A 26,960-nucleotide genomic window follows, 5' to 3' on the forward strand; every position below is an offset into this window, starting at 1 on the left:
GTCCTGGAAATTAAGAACCTCCCCACTTGTGACCTCAGCCAGAATTAATATCTAAAGTCCCAGGAGAAGAGGTAGTATTGCTGACTGACTTTCCTCTTAGACTTGATCAGATATCCTGAGCCCACGAACAAGTGACAGTCATAAAAAAGGAGGCAGAAAAACCCAGCAGCCTCTCTTACCTCTGGGTGTCGATCCAGGTCACTGAGAGTTAAGCCATACTGCAGGATGAGCTGGCGGGCCTGTGGAGAACAGGAAAAAGCACCCATAATCATCATCTCTGAATGAGGGTGAGGATTCTCAGAAGCCACTTGGATCTAAGGGTCAGACACTCAGTACCACCAAAGTGAAGTGAAGTTGCTCAGTCATGTCCAACTCTTTGCGACCCCATGGACTGTAGCCTACCAGGCTCCTCCATCTATGGGATTCTCCAGGTAAGAATACTGGAGTGGGTTGTCATTTCCTTCTCCAAGGGATCTTCCTGACCCAGGGATTGAACCCAGGTCTCCCGCATTGCAAGCAGATGCTTTAACCTCTGAGCCACCCTCCCAAATCCAACCTGTACCACCAAGAGATAGGGATCCAGCCCCAAGAATGGCAAAAGTTGGCCCATTCCAGGAACTGGAAGAAGGTAAACAGCACCTACTGAACACTTTGCTCCAGCACTAGACAGAGTCCCTCCTCTGTGACTTGTTCCTTAAGATGATGGCATGGCCTCCGAAAGCCTCTGGTAATACACTACAGATGTTGCTGTTTTACTCTCTGAGTTGTGTCTGACTCTGTGTGACTTCCCTGGTGGCTCAGACAGTAAAGTGTCTGTCTACAATGCGGGAGACCCAGGTTCAATCCCTGGGTGGGGAAGATCTCCTGGAGAAGGAAATGGCAACCCACTCCAGTATTCTTGCCCAGAAAATCCCATGGACAGAGCAGCCTGTTGGGTTACAGACCATGGGGTTGGACAGAGCAGCCTGGTAGGTTACAGACCATGGGGTCAAAAAGAGTCAGACAGACACGACTGAGCTTTCACTTTCTTTCTTTCTGTGTGACTCCATGGACTATAGCCCACCAGATTCCTCTGACCATGAGATGGATTCTCCAGGCAAGAATACTGGAGTGGGTTACCATCTCCTTCTCTAGGGGATCTTCCTGACCCAGGGATCAAACCTGAGTCTCCTGAATTAGCAGGCAGCCTCTACTGCTGAGCCACCAGGGAAGCCCAATACAGTACAGTAGGTAGCCCTCATCTGTGGTTTCAGTTACCTATGGGCAACCTCAACCCAAAAATTTTACATGTAACATTCCAGAAATCACAAGTTTTAAACTGCACACCACTTTGAGTATAGCACAATGAGATCTCTGCTACATACTCCATCCGGTCCAGGATGTGAATCATCCTTTTCTTCAGCACACCCCACCTGTTAGTCACTTAACAGCCATCTCAGCTATCAGCCTGATGTCACAGTATCACAGTGCTTGTGTTCAACCGACCCTTACTGTACTTCACACAGGCATTCCTCGGTTTACTGTGCTTCGCTTTATTGTGCTTTATTACCAGCTGAAGGCTGTGGCCACCCTGCCTCCAGGGAGCCTAAGGGTGCAATTTCTCCAACAGCATTTGCTCACTTTGTGTGTCACACTTCGGTAGTTCTCACGGTATTTCAAACTTTTTCATTATCATTATTACGTTTGTTATGGTAGCCTGTGACCAGTGAGCTTTCACGTTACTACTGTAACTGCTTTGGCGTTTTTTCAGCAATATTTTTAAACTAAGGTATGTCCATTGCTTTTTTAGACATAATGCTATTGCACACTTACTAGAATATAATGGAGTGTAGACATAACTTCTATATGCACTGGGAAATTCAAGTAGCTCACTCTGTATCATACTATATGATGGTGGAATGGAACCAAACCTGGACTATCTCCAAGGGAAAGCTCCAAAGCACAATAGTGATGCTGACAATTCAGATACACCAAAGACACGCCATAAAATGCTTTCTTAAGCGCAACAGTAAAAGTTGTTAACTCAGTAAGGAAAGGAAAAAAATTACACGCTAAGGCTGCTAAGATCTAAAACTGTAAGAACAAATCTTCCATCCATGAAACTGTAAAGAAGGAAAAAGAAATTTGTGCCAGTTTCACTGTTGCAACCCAAACCGCAGAAGTTATGACAACAGTGAGTAAATGCCTAGTTAAGATGGAAAAGGAATTAAATTTTACAATAGTGTATTTTGAGAGAGAAACCATGATCACCTAACTTTTATCAGTGTCTTGTTACAATTGTCCTATTACTAGTTGTTGTTCTCTTACCATGCCTAATTTACCAACTGAATGTCATCACCGGTTATCTATGTATATGAAAAAATATAGTATACATCACATTCAGTTGTATCTGCTGTTTCAGGCAGCCACTGGGGGTCTAAGAATGTATTCTCCATGGATGAGGGGGCAGGGGAAGGGGGGAGACTACCATTACTTTTTAAAACTTCCTAAGCTAAGACTTTGGGCTCCTAAATCACTGCAGATGGTGACTGCAGCCATGAATATAAAAAGACGCTTGCACCTTGGAAGAAAAGCTATGACAAACCTAGATAGCATATTAAAAAGCACAGACATCACTTTGCCGACAAAGATCCGTCTAGTCAAAGCTATGGTTTTTCCAGTAGTCATGTATGGATTTGAGAGTTGAACCATAAAGAAAACGGAACTCCAAAGAATTGATGCTTTTGAACTGTGGTGTTGGAGAAGACTCCTGAGAGTCCCTTGGACTGCAAGGAAATCAAATCAGTCAATCCTAAAGGAAACCAGGCCTGAGTATTCATTGGAAGGACTGATGCTGATGCTCCAATACTTTGGCCACCTGATGTGAAGAACTGACTCACTAGAAAAGACCCTGATGCTGGGAAAGATTGAATTTGAATCCTGGATTTTTATTTGATCCTATGAATGATTACTGCTTAATTTTTTTAAGTATTGTGGAGGTGTTTAAAAGTCTCCCTACTTTTCACAGAGACATAATGAAATACATACAATGAAATCATACTATGTCTGGGATTCCCTTCAAAATAACACAGGCAGAGGAGAAGGGGACAACAGAGAATAAGATGGTTGGATGGCATCACCGACTTGATGGACATGAGTTTGAGCAAGCTCCAGGAGTTTGTGCTGCATTCCATGGGGTCACAAAGAGTAGGACATGACTGAGCAACTGAACTGAACTGAAACTAAGAGCCAAATCTACAAAACATAAGAAATTTTTTTAAATAATCTAAAAAAAAATGACAGAAGAAGATCACTATAAATTGATACACAGTGACAATTTCCAGGCCACACTGTTGAATAAAAATAAGCAAGAGAATACCCACACTCAGAAGAGGATGTAAAGGCAGGACACCAGAATGGCTGCTAGTGAGGAGCATGGCAAACTGAGAGAACAGACTGGGAAAAATCAGGATGTTTGTGGCCAAGTCAGCACCACTGACTATATGCTTACAATATATGGAGCAACCAAAGCATGGAAACCTTTTTACCAAAAGCCATGTCTAGAAAATATCTTCTACCTAAAGTCAAAACCACCTGAGATTAAGAATGAGGTCTTGGTTCTAATCTTAAATAAACCAGTCACATGACCCCTATCAAGTTTTCTCACCTATAAAAAGATGAGGATAGATAATGACCAATGTCAATCTTTAAATCCTAAGACTCTAACAATAAAACACAAACACCCTGGACTTTGAAATGTATGGGTCCTATCTGGATCCTGATTCAAACAAACTGTAGAAAAATATTTTTAAAGGATAAGACAATAGGGGAAATTAGAATCCTGGATTTTTACTTCATCCTATGAAAGATTACTGCTTAATTTTTTAAGTATTGTGGAGATGTTTTAAAGACTCCCTATTTTTCAGAGACACATAATGAAATACATACAATGAAATCATACTATGTCTGGGATTCATTTCAAAATAACACAGGCAGAGAACAGGATACAGATGAAACAAAACTGGCCATCAATTGATCACTGTGGAAACTGGGCAATGGGTACACAGAAGTTCATTGCATTATTCAGTATCCTTTTTTTCTTTAATTTTATTTTATTTTTAAACTTTACAAAATTGTATTAGTTTTGCCAAATATCAAAATGAATCCGCCACAGGTATACATGTGTTCCCCATCCTGAACCCTCCTCCCTCCTCCCTCAGTATCCTTTTTGAAGTTTGAAATTTTCCATAATAAAAAGGTAAAATAAAATGCTGAGTGAATCAAGTTCAAAAGAAAAAAAACTCATGATTTTGAAAGAGAAATACATAATGAAGGGAGAAAACAAGAAAAAAGGTATTGCTGGTTCATTTCTCAGTTCCTAGGTTTCTCCCAACATGATATTGGAGAAACAATACTGATCACAGACCCTTAGGCTATAAAAACATTTGGAAGATGAACCCCTAAAGCCCCCCACACACTGTGGTATTCATGCCTTTGGGGAATCCCTGCCCATGACGTCCCGAGGTTGTCTTGTGTTACCAACCGCACACAGCAGAGGTGATGGCAAGCCCCAGCTGAGATTAGTTTATAAAGAAGAAAGGGCATGCTCCCTCAAGATTCCCCCCCCTTCCTCCACTCACCCTCTCTCACACACACGCTAGGAAAACCTGCTGCCAAGCCCTGAAGACACTGAGAGCCTTGGGGACAAGGCCCACTTCACAGCCTGTGAAGAAGTAAGGCCACAACATCCACTTGACAGAGCATGGAAGCAGATCCTTCAAGCAGAGCTGAGATGCCTGCAGCCCTGTCCAACACTCAGCTGCAACCTCATCAGACTCAAGGCCAGAAACACCCAGCTCAACCATTCCAGATTCCTGACCCCTGGAAACTATGAGCTTACAAATATTTGTTGTTCTAAGCTGCCAAGTTTCGGGGTAATTTGTTCCAGCGACAGATATCTAATACAGATGCTGCTGGAATAATGATATGAACTGAATGTAGCTCAGTGTTATATTCTATCACAAATAAAACTGTGTTATATATACTACTGGTGCTCAGTTCCTCAGCTGTGTCCAACTCTTGCGACCCTATAGACTGCAGCCTGCCAGGCTCCTCTGTCCATGTCCATTTTTCAGGCAAGAATATCAGGCTGGGTTGCCATTTCCTCCTCCAGGGGATCTTCTCAACCCAGGGATTGAACCTGGGTCTCCTGCATCTCCTGCACTGGCAGGAGGATTCTTTACCACTGAGCCACCTGGGAGGCCCATTATATATACTATGACCCCTGTTAACTGTATACTTTGGGTTGGCCAAAAAGTTCATTCAGGTTCTTCCGCGTGATGTAAACCTGAACAAACTTTTTGGCCAATCCACTAGTTAGAAACAATACTAAACTACATTCAAATGTATTACATGAAAACTGATGGAAGGAAACAATTCTATCATGATTCCTATGGGGGAAAGAAATCTGTATAAAATCTATCATTTTCATTTAACACGAAGTTTAAAAACTGCCTGCACCACTTGCCAGTGTTACTGTTTCATGAGGATGTTCTGTTTGTCCACCTAGACGGTAATCAGAGTATGTGAGAGCACATTTTATATACACTTTCCCCAGCAGTTAGGATTAGCTGAGCCAATAGTTGAGTGAGTAACTATTGTGAGTTCATTAGAAAAGGAGTTACCTAGTACAAACTCCTGCTTTAAGAAAAAAAAATGATGAGACTTCCCTGGTGGTTCTGTGGCTAGGACTCCATGCCCCCAATGCAGGGGACCCAGGGTTCAACCCCTGGTTGAGGAACTAGATCCCACATGCCTCTTCACCACTGCCACCAGCTGCCTGAGTCAATGCCTGTCCAGAGTCTGCATGTGAAAGGAGCCCAGTAGGTAAGTTCTGCCTGTCTTATGTGGCTGGGAGGCCAACTGCTTTCCATTTAAACAGTCTGAATCCCCAGTCACAACGTGAAGGGCCCTGTACAATGACCTCAAGGATCCCACTCAGGAGGGACCCTTCAGGCCTGCTTCCATCAGCAGGTCCTCCAGCACTCCCTTCTCCCCATATCTGACTGGATTCCCCCACAAGGCCTCTGTGCACAACCCTGCACATGGAAAGAAGCATCACCATGAGTGGCATGAACTCCTTCCTCCCTGGGTGTAATGCATTGTACTGTGCTCCCCCTAAAAAAGATATATTGGGGCTTCCCTAGTGGCTCAGTGGTAAAGAATCCATCTGCCAAAGCAGGAGACACAGGTTCAATTCCTGGACCAGGAAATCCCACACGCTGTGGAGCAACTAAGCCCATCTTCCACAACTATGCAGCCTGTGCTCTAGAGCCCAGGGGCTGCAGCTATTGAGCCCATGCACCCTAGAGCCCATGCTCCACAACAAGAAAAGCCACTGCAGTGAGAAGCCCATATGTCAGAATCAGAGAGTAGCTCCCACTCTCCGAAACTAGACAAAAGGCCCATTTGCAACAAAGACTCAGCACAGCCAAAAATAATTTAAAAAAAAAAAAAGGAAAGATATATTGGAGTCCTAAACCCCAGTACTTCTGGCTGTGACTTTACCTGGAGATTGGGCTTTTACAGAGGTAATCAAGTCAGAATGAAGTCATGAGAGTGAGCCCTAATCCAACACAAGTGGTGTCCTTAGAAGAGGAGTTTGTACACACAGGGAGAGGCACACAGGTAGAATGCCACGTGACCATGAATACTGAAAGTGAGGACACGGACCGCAAAGCCAAGTAATGCCAAAGACTGCTAGGAAACCACCAGAAGTTAGGAGAAAGACAGCACAGTTTCTCCTTCACAGCCTCTAAAGGAATCAACATCTAGCCTCCAGAACCTAGAGACAATGAATTTCTGTTTTTTAAGCTGCTCAATCTGTGGTTCCTTGTCACGGCAACCCTGAGAAACCAATGCACTGAATTCAACACCACAGCCCTACTGTGGGAACATGGACCCGTGGCTGGCTCAGCCACAGGTGCTCAACTGAGATTAGTATCTGTTGACATCATATACTCCGGGCTCACATGCTGAGGGGCTCCTGAGAGTGTAATGAAACAACTCCTGGCTGTCCCTTCCAGCTCTTAAAAGTGCAGGAAGCAGGAAAGCTAATGATTAGTTTATACTTCTGGAAAAAAAGACAGGAAGAAAAATTCCTTTATCATAAATTTCTGCCTTCTCAATGCAGTTTCACAGCTGGTGCCTGCAATGCCTCATGTGATCAAGGACAGTGGCATGTGGCAGGCGAGCATTCCTGTTTTTCATCAGTTTTACAATAAAACCTGAAAACTCTGCATCTTCCCTTCTATCCCCTAACAGAGGGAGACTAAAGGCCATTGTGAATAAATGCTGTTTTTGCTTAGACCAGATCTAGCTTTTAAATACTATTTTTATTTTCCTCTCGCCAAATCTTTTAACTTTGAAGGGAAAATCTACAAAAAGCCTTTAAGTCCCTAGGGGTTTACTTGTTTAAAAGATAGAGCATAAAATATTTTGGCTTCCTTTCAGTCATTTCAGGAGACTATAGCTGGCTAAACGTAACACAAAATAAGTTTGAATTTGAGGGAGAGAAAAAAACAAACCTCTGAACAAGTTTATTTTTTAAAGTCCTATGAACTGTGAATGACTCTTCCAATCGATCAACTGGAACTGGCCATCATTTTCCAACTTGCTATTAATTACCATGATAACACACAGGTGTGCTGGGAGAATGCCATCTGAAAAACACAGATCAAACTTCCTTCCAATTAAAGAAATTTAATTGAAACTTCTTGAATGTAAACACGTGTATTTAGCTCAGCTCTTTCCCCAAACCTCTCTAAATTTATGATAAAGGAATTTTTCTTAACGGCATAAACCAAAAAGAGGAGAAAATAGCAACCAGTTTTCAAAAGTTAGACCACTGATGAACAATCAGATCAGATCAGATCAGTTGCTCACTCATGTCCAACTCTTTGCGACCCCATGAATTGCAGCAAGCCAGGCCTCCCTGTCCCTCACCAACTCCCAGAGTTCACTCAGACTCACGTCCATAGAGTCAGTGATGCCATCCAGCCATCTCATCCTCTGTCATCCCCTTCTCCTCTTGCCCCCAATCCCTCCCAGCGTCAGAGTCTTTTCCAATGAGTCAACTCTTTGCATGAGGTGGCCAAAATATTGGAGTCTCAGCTTTAGCATCACTCCTTCCAAAGAAATCCCAGGGCTGATCTCCTTCAGAATGGACTGGTTGGATCTCCTTGCAGTCCAAGGGTCTTCTCCAACACCACAGTTCAAAAGCATCAATTCTTCGGCACTCAGCCTTCTTCACAGTCCAGCTCTCACATCCATACATGACCACAGGAAAAACCATAGCCTTGACTAGACGAACCTTTGTTGGCAAAGTAATGTCTCTGCTTTTGAATATGCTATCTAGGTTGGTCATAACTTTCCTTCCAAGGAGTACTCGTCTTTTAATTTCATGGCTGCAGTCACCATCTGCAGTGATTTTGGAGCCCAGAAAAATAAAGTCTGACACTGTTTCCACTGTTTCCCCATCTATTTCCCATGAAGTGATGGGACCGGATGCCATGATCTTCATTTTCTGAATGTTGAGCTTTAAGCCAACTTTTTCACTCTCCACTTTCACTTTCATCAAGAGGCTTTAGTTCCTCTTCACTTTCTGCCATAAGGGTGGTGTTATCTGCATATCTGAGGTTATTGATATTTCTCCTGGCAGTCTTGATTCCAGCTTGTGTTTCTTCCAGTCCAGCATTTCTCATGATGTACTCTGCATAGAAGTTAAATAAACAGGGTGACAATATACAGCCTTGATGGAGTACTCCTTTTCCTATTTGGAATCAGTCTATTGCTCCATGTCCAGTTCTAACTGTTGCTTCCTGACCTGCATACAAATTTCTCAAGAGGCAGGTCAGGTGGTCTGGTATTCCCATCTTTCAGAATTTTCCACAGTTTATTATGATCCCCACAGTCAAAGGCTTTGGCATAGTCAATAAAGCAGAAATAGATGTTTTTCTGGAACTCTCTTGCTTTTTCCATGATCCAGCAGATGTTGGCAATTTGATCTCTGGTTCCTCTGCCTTTTCTAAAACCAGCTTGAACATCAGGAAGCTCACGGTTCACATATTGCTGAAGCCTGGCTTGGAGGATTTTGAGCATTACTTTACTAGCGTGTGAGATGACTGCAATTGTGTGGTAGTTTGAGCATTCTTTGGTATTGCCTTTCTTTGGGACTGGAATGAAAACGGACCTTTTCCAGTCCTGTGGCCACTGCTGAGTTTTCCAAATTTGCTGGCATATTGAGTGCAGCACTTTCACAGCATCATCTTTCAGGATTTGGAATAGCTCAACTGGAATTCCATCACCTCCACTAGCTTTGTTCGTAGTGATGCTTTCTAAGGCCCACTTGACTTCACATTCCAGGATGTCTGGCTCTAGGTCAGTGATCACACCATCGTGATTATCTGAGTCGTGAAGATCTTTTTTGTACAGTTCTTCTGTGTATTCTTGCCAGATCTCTTCTTAATATCTTCTGCTTCTGTTAGGTCCATACCATTTCTGTCCTTTATCGAGCCCATCTTTGCATGAAATGTTCCTTTGGTATCTCTGATTTTCTTGAAGAGAACTCTAGTCTTTCCCATTCTGTTGTTTTCCTCTATTTCTTTGCATTGATCACTGAGGAAGGCTTTCTTATCTCTTCTTGCTATTCTTTGGAACTCTGCATTCAAATGTTTATATCTTTCCTTTTCGCCTTTGCTTTTCGCTTCTCTTTTTTTCACAGCTATTTGTAAGGCCTCCCGAGACAGCCATTTTGCTTTTTTGTATTTCTTTTCCGTGGGGATGGTCTTGATCCCTGTCTCCTGTACAATGTCACAAACCTCATTCCATAGTTCATCACGCACTCTGTCTATCAGATCTAGGCCCTTAAATCTATTTCTCATTTCCACTATATAATCATAAGGGATTTGATTTAGGTCATACCTGAATGAACAATTGTAAGTGGCAAAAATGAGGGAGAGAAATCCTAAACCTGTACTGGAGAAAGCTAAGAAGCAACCTCCCAAAAGGTTCCAGGAACTCAGTGACACTGTGAACTTCAGATGCAACAGTGGAAGTGATAAGGAAAAGCTGGTTGAAAGGCTATTTGAGAACCTGTTATAGCTTCTCATCTTTCTCCACTTCTTCCAAAGTAGCATGTTTATTCCCTGGAGAAGGTCAAAACAGCAGGCTCGGGACTGGGCTGCCAGGCAGAGCTGAAGATGGGGTTCTCCATCAGTGAGCTCTTGCTGTGGAGTAGCTACCCCAAGAGTAAGAGGCTTAAAAGAGCAAATAGTTATTAATTCTCATGATTCCATGGACAGACTGAAACGTCTCTAGTATGACCTCACTCACTTGCCTCTTACCCTCCAGGGGAGTTAGCTGAGGCCTGTTCACAAGGCAACAAGAAAGGTTTCAGGAGCAAAAAGGCCAAGCCCCCAAAGCAAAAGCACTTTTCAACCCACTGATGACACATTCCATTGGCAAAACAAGTAATATGATCAAGTCCAGAGTCAAAGACACACTGCAAAACGTAGCAGGTACTTATTTTCCATCTAGCACAAGAACAACACTGAAAATGGGAGAAATTAGAAGCAGGTTTATGTCTTGAATAATGACAGATGTCTTCTCATCCTCCTCTCCTATTTGGTTCCCAGGACATGGCAGCTATGCATACCCCTCCTAAAAGGGCACTGGGCAGTCTACACTAGGAAACCTGACCAGTCAAAGGAAAGAAAAATGATCTGACTCCAGAAGTTCCCCCCAAGATAAGGGCTTGGCACACAAGCCGAGAGCAAGGGCTAGCCTCACCCTGAGAGCTGCTTTCCAATCAGCTTCTTAGTCTGCTAGTGTTCAAAACAAGCAGAGAGCTGAAGAACACAAGAAGTAAGAAGTGCCAGAATTAAAAAAAGAAAAGACCAAGCACTCTAACAATATCTGTCTGTGTTGGTTGTGACTTGACTATATCAGTCAAAACTCAGAATTACATGCTAAAAAGGGTAATTTTTTTTTTTTTTGACCGCACCACATGGTATGTGAGATCTGAGTTCCCCAACCAGGGATCAAACTCGTGCTTCCTGAAGTATAAGTGTTGGTTCTTAACCTTAACCACTGGACAATCAGGGAAGTAGCAAAAAAGAGTATACTGTACTGTCTGTAAATTATACTTCCAACTAACTGTAAACAACAACAACAAAATTCTGAGGAAAGATAAGAGGGAGAAGGGACCTTAGAACAAAAACAAAAGCATTAATATCCTCAGGGAGCTTAGAGAAGAAATTGGAAAAATTGAACCCATAAAACAAACAAACAAAAACTACTCAGAGAACAACAAAGAGTTCTTACATGAAATTAAACATATGAAACCAAAGAAAGCTCGATAGAAAGGTTAGAAAAAGATAAAGCCGAAAAGACAAAAGGACAAAACAGGCCATGAGCACCAAGGACTTAACAAGGGTCCCAAAAGAAAGATCAGAAAAAACAGAAAAGAAAATCAAAGGAATAATAGGGAAAAAGAAAAATCCCCCAAATTGAAGATGGTCAATTTGTAGAATGACATGTCCCAGCAAGCGCCCAGCACAGTGGACAAAAATAAACCCGCACCAAAGTGAAATTTCAAAACAGTGGAGATAAAGATAATATAAGGGTGTAAGAGTTCAGAGAGAATGAAAAATAGACTTCATACAAAGGATCAAGAATCAATGGCACCAAGCTCCTCAATAGCAAATTGAAAGCCAGCAGACAGAACCAAGAACTAAGAAATGATTTAGCATAGATTTCTATACCCAAATACCTGAGTCCCAGAAAGGCTAGAATAAAGACATTTTCAGACATCCAAAGTGCCAACAAGTTTGCACCCCGTGCACTTGGGTAGCATCTGAAGCAGCAGTCCCCAACACTTTTGGCACCAGGATGGGTTTCACAGAAGATGATTTTTCCACAGGGATGGGGAGGCGGTTTGGGGATTGTTCAAGCACATTACATTTACTGTGCATTTTGATCACAATGTGATAATATGATTAAATAATTATACAACTCACCATAATGCTGCCACTGATCTGACAGGAGGCAGAGTTCAGGTGTAATGAAAGCAATGGGGAGCGTCTATAGAGATGAAGCTTCCCCAGTTTCTAACTGGCCACAGACAGGAACCAGTCCATGGCCCAGGTGTTGGGGACCCCTGATATGAAAGACATGTTTCACTAAAGTTGAAGGAAACAAACTAAAGGATATGGGGGAGTAGTGAGGAGGAACAAGACCAAGGGACTGGATGATCCAAAATTAGAACAGGTAAGTTCCTGAGCAGGAAGGGAGACACCTCCAAAGCCACAGCAAGGTACAGCTGCTAGCAACCAGAGACCCAGGCAAAAAGACGAAAGTCAAAGAGTAGAATATCCACTGGCCAGACAGGTAAGACTTTCCATGTAGCTAAGAGTTTGAGGCTGAATTAGTAAGGAGTATGTAGATGACCTGGCAAATGAAAAAAAAAAAAGAAAACCAAAGGCAATTTACTTAACTTTCGGAAAAACAAAACAATGGGCAGGTAAGGAAGCGTAACCATAGCACACTGTATAGCTCAGCTGTAGTTTGGACATCACCTTTCTGTAAGCACTCAGTAAGCCTCACCAGAATATGACTGTCCTGAAGACTGGGAGAAGGGTGTGTGAACTGTGGGAAGAAGGAGAGAAGAGATAAGCAAATGCTCATCTTCCTTTCACCCATTCAGTGTAGAATTATTACCTAAAGTTGAAAAAAAAAAAATGTAAATAGCAAGAAAAGTATGTAGTTTCCAGATTCTGGAGCAAACATCCAATGAACTAAAATAGTTTTAGAAGTTTGTCCACCTATGGGACTTCCCTGGCAGTCCAGTGGCTAAGACTACGAGCTCCCAATGCAGGGAGTGTGGATTCGATCCATGAAGACTACGAGCTCCCAATGCAGGGAGTGTGGATTCGATCCATGGTCATAGAACTAGATCCTGCATGCCACAAAGATCCTGCATGCTGTAATGAAGATCAAGGATCCTGAATGCCCCAACTAAAACCCAGAACAGCCAAATAAATAACTATTAAGAAAAAAAAAGTTTGTCTGCCTAAAGAGCCAGAAACAGTGGTGGTTGCGGAGGGCAGTGGGGTGGGGGGGGGGGGGGGTGGGTGCTGACGGGAAGAGAATTAAGGGAGTGTTGTGCTTTTTAATAAAAAAGAAAACTGGAATTATTTGACTCTTCAATCTACATGTATGTGTAACTGTGGGCTTCCCCGGTAGATTAGATGGTACAGAAACTGCCTGCAATGCAGGAGACCCAGGTTCGATCCCGGGTTGGGAAGATCCCCTAGAGAAGGAAATGGCAACCCACTCCAGTATTCTTGCCTGGAGAATCCCATGGACAGAGGAGCCTGGCAGGCTACAGTCCATGGGGTCACAAAGAGTTGGACACAACTGAGCAACTAATGTCATATACAACTTTAAAAATGAACACCAATATCAAATAACTTATTAAATAAGAAAAATGCTAGATGATCAATTCTTTTGGAAAAATGACACACTTAGGATTTTTCAAAAGACCAAGGCAACCCATCACAACCCTTCTGACTTACAGTATCTCCCCAGGACAGCCAGATTTCAAAAGCAAGAAAGGCCAGGTAAAACCACTTCCTTCCCAACCCAACAGAAGAATTATGGTACTGTCTTCAGTCCCATGGGTACCCACCCAGCTGGTCAGAGTCTCCAAGAGATATAACTTCAAGGAAGCTCTGGCAGGACACACTATCCTAACTTCCTATCATGTCTCCTCCTCCATTCCCCACTGACAGGCACGGGCACACACCTGACTTAGAAGGAAACTTTCCTTGTTTAGTCACTCAGTCATGTCCAACTCTGCAACTCTGTGGACTGTAACCCACCAGGCTCCTTTGTCCATGGGACTCTCCAGGCAAGAATACCAGAGCTGGTAGCCATTCCCTTCTCCAGGGGATCTTCCTGACCCACGGATCAAACTGAGTCTCCCCCATTGGCAAATGGATTCTTTACCACTAAGCCACAAGGGAAGCCCAAAAGGATACCATCCTCTCCATTCAGCTCTGTCCCTTCACCAGAGCTACCTGCAGTGCTGAGCCTCCAGGACTGAGGGTTTCTTTAACCAAACCCACAATGTCAGAGGAGCACCAATCGCCAGCAATGCCAGCCTTTAACCCCAGCTCACAGTACCTCCTCAATGAATTCAATGAGAGATGACAGGCACAACCTCCCCACAACGGCCCCCTCCCTTCCTGAAGTCTACTCTTCCCATATCTTTCCCTACATTTAATTGGCTCTGTTGCTTTCCTTCACCAGCCCCTACTATTTTATGGTCAAACAGCATTAGACATGGACTCAAAATACTATCCCTGTATTACTAACACATCAGTTAATGCCCTGTAGCCTGTTTTTTCATCTATAAATGGAAAAATACTTCTTGAGGATACAGACCATGTGCTTATCTCTACATACTCTACAATATACTAAAGATATGCTAAAATATTCAGAGTAAATAAAGGAACACCTCTAAAACCATGCTTCTGAGGAGCAATCTCCCATCAATCGACTAGCCTCCTGCTCCTGGCTCTCTCACCCAGAACCACCCTGGTGCACAACCCAGAACCACACCCCCTCGTCCTCAGCAACCTGAAGATTCAGTGCCAACTGCCAAGATGGAGAAGGGAAAGCAGGACATACCTGGAAGGAGGTGGGAATACAGACGAGCTTCAGATTCTCTTGTTTCACTCTTTCAGCTGTGAAGACAAAAGCCATGCTGGTGGTTTTTCACTCTCCTCACTTTATCTTCCTTGTCATACACACACTTGCTCAAAGCCAACAGAAAAGGTCTAATCCCCACCACTGACAGGTCCCTTTCATTCCATGTCCCCACCCTTGGTGAAAAGTTGGTAAACAGACTTCACATGTCACCAGACAAGGACAAAAATGCCTAAAGAGGTTAAGTACTAATCACGAAAGAGAAACATCAGTGTTTGCTAGTATGTGTTTGGGATTATTCAAAGAACTTTGTACATATGAAGTCTTTTAATCCAGGAACCCAAAGGTAACTTACAATTATTACTCCCACTTTACAGATGAGGAAACAGGTGCAGAGAGACAAAAATAACTGGTAAGCAACTAGCAAACAACAGAACTAAGATCTGATCCCAGGCAGTCTAGTGCCACAGTCTTAACTACTTCCCTATATTGCCTTTTACAGACAAAAGCTAGAACTTGACTTCTGCATTTAATAAAAAATAGAAGCATTTATAGACCCCAGAGGACAGTTAAAAGAGGGTTTATTTATTCACTTAAAATTTGCATCTTTCCAAAAAGTTTGATTTAAACAAAAAGAAAAGTCTTAGGAATTCCCTGGTGGCCCAGTGGTTAAGACTTGGCGCTTTCACTGATGGGGCCCAGGGTTCAGTCCCTAGTTGGGGAACTAAGATCCTACAAGCCATGTGGTATGGCCAAAAACCAAAAACCCTCAAGGGATGCAGACAAAGAATGCCTCCTCTCATTTCAGCAAACAAAGGATGTCATCAAGTCATGAGCCACTGCACCCACCCTAGGCAGTACACTCTGAGAGGATTCAAGATGGAGAAAAACAGGACACTGGCCCCAGATTAAGCTGCACATCAGAGTAATTTCATTAAGCCCAGACTCCTGCATCTTCCCATACTCAGAAAAGCACTAAATTTATTAACTTGTGATCTGGTTTTTCCTTAATTAGCAGTAATCTTTTGATGTTCGACTACTAGAGTTTTGTGTGGTTATTTTTTTTGCAAAAACTCCTACATGTCCTGGCTTCTCAACAGTCCCTCAGAGCTAACTGAAAAGCTGTATCCGAGACTTAAGTCTTTAGTAATGCCCCAAATAAAACATAATTCTTGGGGAATTCCCTGGCAGTACATCCAGAGGTTAGTACTCTGCAATATCATTGCAGAGAAAACAGTTCAGTCCTCTTCAGGGAACTAAGATCCTGCAAGTCATGTGATGCGACCAAAAAAAAATCATAATGCTCAATTTTTAGGTTGAGCTTTTTTTTTTTTTTCCAGTCAACAGGGGAAAACTGTCTTATTAAAAATATCAAATCTCTTCAGTCATTGAATGTGCACCTAGGGAGGTTTAGATGGCACTATGACAAAATCTACAGTAATCCCTGTGTCCTAAAAGCCCTCCACACGCCCACAGTGCTGAGGCACAAGGGTGTACCACACTGAGGCCCTGTTAGGCTAATGAGAAGGCTTCCAGAAGCCAGCATGCCTGCACCACAATCATTCCTTCAAGACAGAGCGTTCCTGGGCTTTGTCCCCTGAGCGCAGCCCCTTGGCACTGGGCAGAGGAGAGCAGCATTCAAGAAAGCCTCTCCTCTGGGCTCTGTTCTCACAAACAAGAGCAGGGCCGTCAAACCTGTTGAGCAGCCACCGGGTTGACAGTTCCTGAGCCTTTCCTGAGCCCAGAGACACCCAAATCTAAATGAAGTCAGCACCTGTGGAGCCAGCCACCAACTGCAAGGTCACACCCTTGCCATGGTCACAAATAGGACAAGCCTGGGCTGGCCTCGATTTGTGTGCCTGAGGGACCTCCAGCTTGAAAGGGCTTGCCTGCCTCAGGATCCATGAGGCCACATGCACGCACGCACACACACACACACCCCCCACCACACCAATAATGATGATTAAGGTTCCATGGAGAACACACACACAGAGACACAGAAACACAGAGACACACACCTCACCTTAAGTCAGCTCCTCAGCTCCTCACCTGCAGCTCAGCAGAGCAAAGAAAGCCAGGGTAACCCCTAGAGTTGGGTGACGGGGCCCAAGAATAGCACTTAGAGGAGGACAGAAATACTCACCTGACTGCAGGCTCCACACGGCTGGCACCAAGTTGGGCAGATGCCCAGCCAGTGCCCGCTTCCTACTTCTCCTCTATATCCCCTCCCTCACTGTCCTGCACAAAACATCGAGTTGGCCCCAAGACCATACCTATTCGCTGCACAGCGTGGACAATTGTAGAACCACTCCCGATTCCCAGCACTTGGTTATTCTGCAAAGATAAAAAAAGAAGAGGGAAACTTTATTAATACTGTATTTTACTCCCTCACTAGCACCCTTTCTAGGGCTATAAAATTATAAGAACAGCAATTCACTGACATGGGCACAAAGCAGGTACTGTGCCCACAGAAATATAACCACTGAACCTCAAAGCTGGACTTTGTTCTGGTGCCCAGTGGCAACTTATCAGCAGAGCCCTCCTCCTTCCATCTTTGACAATGCTACTACCATTTCTTCCTCTTCAAAGATAAACTGAGGCAGATTAAAACTTTTAAATTTTATTTCAGCAAAAATCAACTCGAATTGGGCAGGATTCAACCTAGCAAACAGAAAGGATCTCTAAGAAGCTGTATAAAATTAAAGACTTTTATAGCAGGAAGGGAGCAGGAAAAATAAAGAAGCTACTTTGGGCTAAAAGGGAGTTGGTTACTGTAAGGTGAATTCCTGTAGGGGATGGCAGGGGTCTCCCAGGCAGATGGCCTCACTAGTGCTGATCAGGTGATCCTTGATTGGCTGGGCTAAGATTCCATTTCTGGGGGAGCCAAAAGCATAATTAAGTATCAGTTTGGTGACATGGGGCTTGGCATAAGCAACTCCCTTTGGGGCCTGTTGTCTTACTTTTAACACTCCTCATATTCTACCACACAGATATGGCCTGCAGATGAACACTGGAGGATTTTTGGCCAACTCCAAAGAGAGGAATCAGAAAGACCCTAGGGAAAAATAGCCTAGCTGTACATTAACAGCAGAAAACAGAGGTTTCTGACTTCAGTGACTTTTCATCTATCTTCCCACATTGTAGATGTCAAGTTTCAACATCCACAAGGCAGGGGGCTGACCACAGTCTCCTTCAAGTTGGTGGCATCACAGCAAATCTCAGAGACACATCAAGTCTACCATCCAGAGCTTCAACCAAAGCCAAGAGAAGAGAGGAGAGTCTGAAGCAACCCTGAATATCAAACTACATCAAAGGATCCTCATTTTGCACAAGTCTGCTTCAGAGAATATGGGGAGAGGGGGAAAGCTGAGCTGGGAACATGAGAAACAGTCTTCATCTCGTGGCCATATAGGAAAGCATTCCAGGAGTACAAAGGAGGAGAACCAGGCATCACACTACTGAGCCTGCCATTGTAAGAAAGGTGGAAGGGACCTGAGAGCAAAGCAGGGGGCCCAGCCAAGGTCAGTTAGACCACAGACAGCAAAATAAGGCCAGGGTACTAACAGGAACTAATGTGGAGCTTAGTTCCTAAGCAACTTCCTCCGAGTAATCTCTTCCCTGTTTAGGGCAGAACAGCTACAGGCCAAAGCAGCAGCTATCAGCTACTGCTGCTGATGCTAAGTTACCTCAGTCGTGTCCGACTCTGTGTGACTCCATGGGATTCCAGATGTCCCTGGGATTCTCCAGGCAAGAACACCGGAGTGGGTTGCCATTTCCTTCTCCAGTGCATGAAAGTGAAAAGTGAAAGTGAAGTCGCTCAGTCGTGTCTGACTCTTAGCGGCCCCATGGACTGCAGCCTACCAGGCTCCTCCATCCATGCGATTTTTAAGCACCTACAAAGATTTACAAATGTTGATAAAGGTTGAATCTCACAACAATCCCTTGTGACCTCAAAGCCCTTCAGAGGTAATTCAACACCCCAAGGGAAAATAGATGGGGAAAGAGTGGCAACAGTGGCAGACTTTATTTTTGGGGGCTCCAAAATCACTGCAGATGGTGACCTCAGCCATGAAATTAAAAGACACTTGCTCCCTGGAAGAAAAGCTATGACCAACCTAGACAGAATATTAAAAAACAGAGACATTACTTTGCCAACAAAGGTCTGTCTAGTCAAGGCTATGGCTTTTCCAGTAGTCATGTATGGATGTGAGAGTTGGACTATAAACAAAGCTGAGCACCAAAGAATTGATGCTTTTGAACAGTGGTGTTGGAGAAGACTCTTGAGAGTCCCTTGGACTGCAAGGAGATCCAACCAGTCCATCCTAAAGGAAATCAGTCCTGAATATTCATTGGAAGGACTGATGTTGAAGCTGAAACTCCAATACTTTGGCCACCTGATGCAAAGAACTAACTTATTTGAAAAGACCCTGATGCTGGGAAAGATTGAAGGTGGGAGGAGAAGGGGACGGGACGACAGAGGATGAGGCGGTTGGATGGCATCACTGACTCAGTGGACATGAGTTTGAGGGACCAGGAGTTGGTGATGGACAGGGAGGCCTGGCATGCTGCAGTCCACGGAATCTGACTGACATGCAAAGACTGTCGCTTGGACATGACTGAGCGACTGGACTGAAACGAACTGACTGAAGCAAAAATTTAAGACTTAGAAATGAGCAAGAGACTATTAGACTCTTACATCGAAATGCTGGAATCTGCAGGCATTATCTGATCCTACACGGGAGTGCGCCCATGCAAATTCTTGCCCATTGAAATGCAAATTGTTTTGTGAAATCCAACTAATTATCCTATAGCTCTTGTTCAGTCGATGATAAGTTGATGATCAGTCCGACTCTACATGACCTCATGAACTACAGCATGTCAGGCTTCCCCATTTCCCAGAGTTTGCTCAAACTCACGTCCATTGAGTCAGTGATGCCATCCAACCAACTCATCCTCTGTTGCCCCCTTCTCCTGCCCTCAATCTTTTCTAGCATCAGGGTCTTTTCCAGTGAGTCAGCTCTTTGAATCAGGTGGCCAAAGGACTGGAGCTTCAGCATCAGTCCTTCCAAAGACTATTCAGGGTTGATTTCCTTTAGGATTGACTGGTTTGATCTCCTGCTATCTAAGGGACTCTCAAGAGGCTTCTCCAGATTTATAAGAGTTCCTGTAAATTTATTTAAACATTCCCTGACTGTATATAATTTTGTGGTTCTTTGGCTCTTCCTGTGAACAGTTTGGGTTTCCCAGGTGGTGCTAGTGACAAAGAACCCACTTGCCAATGCAGGAGACATAAAAGACATGGGTTCGATCCCTGGATCAGAAAGATCCTCTGGAGACAGCCATAGCAACCCATTCCGGTATTCTTGCCTGGAGAATCCCATAGACAGAAGAGCCTGGTGGGCTCAGTCCAAAGGGTCACACAGTGTCAGACATGACTGAAGCGACTTAGCACGTGAACAGGTTATATCATCTTCTCCAGTTCCCTCAATTCAATGAGTCAAATTGGAAAAAAAACAAAAAAGCAAAAAAACCTTCTGATAATGCTATTTTATATCTGTATTAATTATCATGATTTAACCTTAAAAAAAAAAGTCATTTTTTAGCAATATTAATTACTCCCCTACACAGCCTCACCTTGAAAAAGCAACTACAGAAAGTTCAATTTGCTGAAACATTTCAATTAAAATTTCTTAAGAGTTCCAGCAACTGATTAACAATGAACTCATTTGGCAAGGGGCAGGGGGAACCTTTGTAGGAGGAAGAAAGGTCCTGGAGGCCCCTCGGGACAAACTCCCCATGGGACAAATGCCACAGGAACCTCCAGGGCGAGCCCGTGGACCCCACTGCTGATACAGTCCTTCTCAAAGTGAGAGGACAACTCTAGCAAGAAAAGACTGGAAAGAATGAGAGGTGGACAGAGTTACAAAAAAAAGAACAAATCAAACGCTAATGTCCCTGCTTCTAACTGGGCCTCTCCTACCTACACAGGGCTCTGCCCATCAACCGTGTTCCTGATCTGATGGAAGTCACTTTTACCGGCTCAAAGGTTACCAAATAACATCAAGAAGCCTTAAAATGGAGCTCGTGTTAGGTCAGGAATCCACCCATGGTGGTGCCCTCACAAAGGTAATGCATCCACCAGCTGCTTAGCTACCTGGGCAAACCTCAAGAGCAAGGTCTTCAAGACCAGTAAATGCTACACTACCACACAAAATAGATGAACATCAGAAAAACGTAAAAATCTTCAAGTAACGAGGGTGCTTCCTTAACTAGGGTGCTTCCCTGATGGTACAGTGGCTAAAGAATCTGCCTGCAAATGCAGGAGACACAGGACACGCTGGTTCAATCCCTGGCTTGGGAAGATCCCCTGGAGGAGGAAATGGTAACCCACTCCAGTATTCTTGCCTGAAAAATCCCAAGGACAGAGGAGCCTGGTGGGCTACAGTTCGTGGAGTCACAAAGAGTCGGACATGACTGAGTGACTAGGCATTCACGCACACTCCCAGCAAACTAAGCAAACAAGGAAATGCCTTGACTAGGCAGGCTCCGCATGACCATCACACCCGACATGAAGCTGACAGCTCCAGCTACACAGTAATTCAACTGCCAGGTTCCTCATTTCCCCACTCTCCTGTCATCCAGCAGGCAGGGAGCACACAGATGAACTTGGGTGAGTCACATAAGCTCTGTGCAAGGCTCCTCCCTTGGCTTTTTTTTGGTAGAGGCCAAGAATCGCGCAGACCTGCCAGGCCCAAAGCTCTTCAGCCCTGTGGTCTTGCTGCCCTGGAATCCAATGACTGGCCAGGAATCAGTGTAACAGCCAAAGCTATACAGAGGTGGCCCAACAGTAGCCAGGTAGGCTCCACCGGAGGAGCAGGCCCCTCCTAATGGCAACACTAAACCACAGGTCATATGTGCAACATCACAACTTAGCTCACCATGTCCAGTGGGGTAACCTCTTCTGTTGACCTACTGGAACTATTGTCCACCAACTTCTTCAAGCTCAGTCAGCCAAAAAGCAAAGGCCAGGCTCCAAAGAGAGCAAAGGAGGTTATAGACCTTTAGGAGAACATGGCCCTGTGCAGTGACCCATGCTGCACCAGCAGACCTGAGTCAAGGGTGGCTACCTAAGCCCTTCAGTAGAGAACTCTCCAAAATTTCCATTCACCCAGGAATGGAAATAGTCACCACACTGGAGCACCAAGGGCTTCGGGAAGCGAAACCCTAACACCCCAGTGATTCAGCCTGCAACCTCCACATGTGTGTCCACACTCCACACAGCTCATCAGACATTTAGCAGGCAGGTCCCACTGCGACCAATGCCGAATTAAAATCAAGTTTACTACCTTCCAAAAGTATACCCTTCATGGGATTGGGATACACACATAACTAGACCATGAAACATAAAGCACCTAAGAGGTATGGAGGACTTCAGAATTTAAAGGAAGAATTCCTCCCCCTACAAGGCTAGAGAAAAACTGAAAGGAAGAATGGCCTTTGAACCAAACTCTGAAGGACAGGGTTTTAACAGGCAAGAGCAGCAGACAAGAAAGAGCATTCTAGGTAGAGGGTAGTGACATGAAAACACAGCCACACCAGCAGTCTGTCCCTTCCAATGTTCTGGTCCCTGGGAGAGGAGAGCAGAGAAGGAAACAAGACTGTGGGCTTAAGGACCAGAATCAGAGCCTCTTATCCTTGTATCCCCTCCACCTGGCTCACTACTGGCTTGTAACAGATGTCATACAGAGGTTAGGATGAGGCTAAGAGCAGAAGGGAGCTTCAGGAGGTGACAATGTATCACTTGGCTGGTCAGAAGAGACAAGACAAGGGCAACTGTGATCTTCTGGCCACAGGGAAAACCTGAACAGGGAAAGCTGGTCCACAGGAAGGGTCCGTTCTAAGACCATTCCAAAGGTGGAACCAATAGAACCTGACACTGAAGCTACCTTGATAAACTTACACAAACTAAGTATAAAACTGAGCAGGCCCTTGTGCTCTGTTTGTTGTTTGTAGGAAATAGACTTCATATAGCCTCCTTGACCTTTCCTGAGTTCCAAAGGACAGATACAAGCAGTCACTATTCAGGTAAGGTAAGGAATGCAGAAGCAAGGGAGGAGCAGTCAAGAAACAAAGCTCTGTGAGGCAAGGTCCTGGTTCCTCCTCAAGGAATATACAGGACAACACATCTCTGAGTTCTTTCACAGGAACTAAGGCCCCACCCAAGTAGAAAACCGCTAACCACCACACAGTTACCTCACCATCAGCCCATCAGAAGAAGGTCTACACACTGTAGAAGATAAGACTCTGACCTCCCTAAATGATTAACTGCAATTAACGTCCCCTTTCACCTTAGGAGTAGGTTCTAGAAGTCTGCCTTCTCTCCAGGTTGCCAGCCTCCAGAACAAAGCAATCTTTTCTTTCCCGAGTTTTGAAAGCAAACTTGTCTTTCAAGGGGTGGGCAGTAAAATCTGAGTTGGCTAACAAGGAAACAATTTCAAGTCACAAAGTGCTAAAGGAAAATTTGGCCTTAGATGGAAAAAATGGATAACCCTGGAGAGGACTGCTAAACCTTGACAATCAGGTACAGGACTATGATCAATAAACTTGTCTTGAAATTAAGTGATCTTGTTTGCAAAATACCCAGGATCAGCATCTTCTCCTCCCTTTAGCCACATCTCTGGCCGCCACACCAACTACCTGACACATAGCAGGCACTCAACAAGTTCCCGGCACAGGAATGAAATGAATGAATCAGGGGTACAAAGTACAAAATACAGGACTTCTTGGTGGCTCAGTAATAAAGAATCCACCTGCCAATGCAGGGGACATAGGCTCCATACCTGGTCCAGGAAGATCCCAGGAGAGCAACTAAGCCTGTACGTCCCAGCTATTGAGCCTGTGCTCTAACGCCTAGGAACTGCAACTACTGAAAACTGTGTGGCCTAGAGCCCATGCTCCGCAACAAGAGAACCCACTGCAATGAGAAGTCTGCACACTGCAACTGAAGAGCAGCCCCAGCTCACCACCAACTAGAAAAACAGCTGGAGCAGCGACAAAGACCCTGCACAGCCAAAATAAAGAATAAATAATCATTAAAAAAAAAAATTCAAATAGTGTTGACATCTCAGGAAAGAAGTCTGCAAAGGCAAATGGTGTTAACTGAGACTGGGGTGAATGCCAAAAGGTCAATGGAGATCTCCCCAGGATTGTCTGGCAACAGGTGGCTGGGGGCTCTGGCCTGAGGTGGGGGCTTGAAAATTTTTATTTAACCAAATACATAATAATAAAAAAAAATGGTCAGGAAGACATAATAGTAATAGGATAATAGGAAATCTAACATACAGGTCTTTTCTATTTGTATAGATTTCATTTGCCCAATACCATTCACTTTCTCCAGGCATTTGAAATTTCAGCTGATTGTCCCAATGTTGCAGCTGAGACACTGAATCCCAAAAGGAGAGCCAGATGACACATTCCACATTCTCTCTGTGAATTCCCATAGAAATTCCTATTGCTAACCAGACTATTACACCAGAACAGGGCAGCTATGTAACTGGGTGAAGGCCACTGGAACAGGAGTCACTGGGTTTGGTGTCTGGGAGGATACTCGGTCATTCCTCCTACAGAACACTTTGAGCCACAGGTTACCACGCGGGCCCCTCCCACTTGGCCAGGCTGTTAGGAGGATCTAACATCTATCCAGCAAAATAACTTCGTACGCGAAAGCATTACCAAATGTAAAGAATAAAGAACCATTATTAGAGAAAAGAGAATCTGATACCACTTTCCAGAAAGCAGAAAACACTAAAAGCCAAAGAAACCCAGGAAACTCCACCTAAGGGCAGAGATATTCCACTTGGCTCCCGGCTCCCAAAATTCTTACAATTAAGATAATTGATTGTTGACAGCAAATCCAAACGACTCCACCAAGAGGACCACACCCGCCACTTAGCCAACAAGTGGGGTCACGACCTCACTGACATTACATTACGACCTTACATTAACAGGTAAACATCTCCACATCCCGACCTTAAAGAAGATTTCCAGACTTCAAGTGTCCACCCAAGCCCTGCCAAAAGGAGGAGGTTTAAAGTGTTTGGCTCCTCCGCTTTCCTCGGCAAGTACATTCAGGAGCCGGTGCGCGCCCAGCTAAGCACTTCCGTGGAGTTAAATTTCAAAACACTTTTCAAATCAGCTCCCCACCGACTTCCCTGGGCAGTGAAGCGAGGTGACCACTTCTCGGCAGTCCCAGTCTCTTATCTGTTGATAAAGGAAGCCACGCGCTAAGTCCCTCCTAACCCCACTCCGAACATCAGACACACACCACCATGCTCCACTTGGCAAACTGTTATCTGGTCTGACAAACAGTCTTTAGACAGCTCAACTTCAGGGTACTCGGCCCCAACCAATTCCGTATTTCAAAGGCCTTGAAGGAGCAGGTCTCAAGGCAGGTCAAGTGCGTACTCTCTCCCCTCTCACGCAGCCCCCGCTCTGCCAGGAACTTGGCACACCTTGCAGCGCTCAGAACCCACAGCAAGAGCCCGTAAGGCCGAACAGGGGGCCCAAGCCCTGAACTGCTCACCCTCACGTGGTTCTCCACGGCCGCGCGGCCAGCAAGCTTCTTGGCCTCCTCGGCCTTTGACATCGCGGACGGGCCCGGACAGACGGTGTTAGTCTCCCTGACGCCGGTACTTATGCTGCCAGCGCCGAACTGCGAATGTCCCGGCAACTGCACGTGGGAACCCGGAACGCCCCAGCTGTTCCCGCCTCCGCCAGAGGCCGCGCCCCCGGCCCGCCCGGGCAGCGGGGCCAGGACCCGCCCGTAGAGGGTGCTGAAGGGCCCGGGGCGCTGCATCCCGCCACCTCGCTCCAGCCTCCGCCACGGTCCCGCCCCCAGCTCCTCCGGAAGTCTTGAAACCCACGTACGAGGCCCGCTTCCGCTGCGGCGCGGTACTTGCTGGGAAATGTAGTTCTAGGTCTTCAGTGACCGGAAACAGCGCCTCAGCCTGGACTACCAGCCCCACAATGCTCCGCGAGCGGGTGCGCAAATCGAAGACGAACTTTGGTGTGACGGCTCGTACAGCGCAAGCAGCCCCGGATGGATCAAGGCTAGAGTGTTTTCTTTTTGCCCCCGTGTCTGAGATGGGTGTGTTGGATCTAATCCTGTTGGATTTCCTAGACGTAAGAACGTGGCGGCGTACGAGGCCTCAGGGCAGTCGCTCTTAAATGGAAATGTCCTTTTAGGAGTGACTTCTCTAGATGGACTCCACGGGGAAACGCACCTGCGGACAGCGGCTCACACTTTATTCCACCTTTAGACCTTCTTCCACAGGAGCAGGGCTACAAATTTAGAACCCCCAGCCTTAGGTGTTGTTCTGCCCTGCGCAGCATTGGATGGCGCGGTTCCCTCCAAATGGAGCTTGACTCGACGCCTATGTGTGACCTATAGAAATTATTGACTCAAAAAGGACTGTCGTTGAACTAAACAACTCTCTCTTTTCTTCCCTACCTATAAAATGTCTTGCTGTGCGTGTCAGCTGAAAAAAAGTACAATGTAAGAAAAGTGAGTTTCAGTTTTATTCTGGCAGCTTACTAGGGACTATAGCTGGGGAAATAACATTTCACCTCTGTGGAACTATTCCAAAAAGATAAGGGAGGAGCAGTACATACATGTCTTTTTGGTCTTGAAAATGTAGTCAAGCGTTGTTCAAGTAGCTCAACCACGTCAGGCTCTGCGACCCCATGAACTGCAGCCTGCCAGGATTTCCTATTCTTCACCATCTCCCAGAGTTTGCTCAAACTCATGTCTGTGCAGTCCGTAATGCCATCCAGTCATCTCCTCCTCTGTCCCCCTCCTTCTCCTCCTGCCCTCAATCTTTCCCAGCATCTGGGTCATTTCCAATGAGTTGGCTCTTAACATTCAGGTGTCCAAAGTATTGGAACTTCAGCTTCAGCATCAGTCCTGCCAATGAATATTCAGGGTTGATTTCCTTGGGGACAGACTGGTTTGATCTCCTTGCTGTCCAAGGGACTCTCAAGAGTCTTCTCCAGCACCATAGTTCAAAAGCATCAATTCTTCCACACTCAACCTTCTTTATGGTCCAACTCTCATATGTATATATGACTACTGGAAAAACCATAGCTTTGACTATACAGATCTTTGTCAGCAAAGTGATGTCTCTGCTTTTTAATATGCTGTCTAGGTTTGTCAT

The 26,960-nt window shown here is 44.9% G+C and overlaps 1 protein-coding gene across 1 annotated transcript in view; it reads right to left on the reverse strand.

The window, feature by feature from the left end:
- Nucleotides 1-25,630, reverse strand: part of RPIA (ribose 5-phosphate isomerase A) — a 35,664-nt gene extending 10,034 nt beyond the window's left edge. Inside the window, exons 1-4 of the mRNA XM_055540281.1 lie at nt 25,331-25,630; nt 17,022-17,082; nt 14,731-14,786; nt 180-239 (exon numbers count right to left, since the gene is read on the reverse strand). Of these exons, the coding sequence (XP_055396256.1) occupies nt 180-239; nt 14,731-14,786; nt 17,022-17,082; nt 25,331-25,603 (450 nt within the window). The 5' untranslated portion in view covers nt 25,604-25,630. The remainder of the gene's footprint in view (nt 1-179; nt 240-14,730; nt 14,787-17,021; nt 17,083-25,330) is intronic.
- Between the last annotated feature and the right edge of the window lie 1,330 nt (nt 25,631-26,960).

This window comes from Bubalus kerabau, chromosome 11 (genome assembly GCF_029407905.1).
Source record: "Bubalus kerabau isolate K-KA32 ecotype Philippines breed swamp buffalo chromosome 11, PCC_UOA_SB_1v2, whole genome shotgun sequence".
NCBI classification, from domain to species: domain Eukaryota; kingdom Metazoa; phylum Chordata; class Mammalia; order Artiodactyla; family Bovidae; genus Bubalus; species Bubalus kerabau.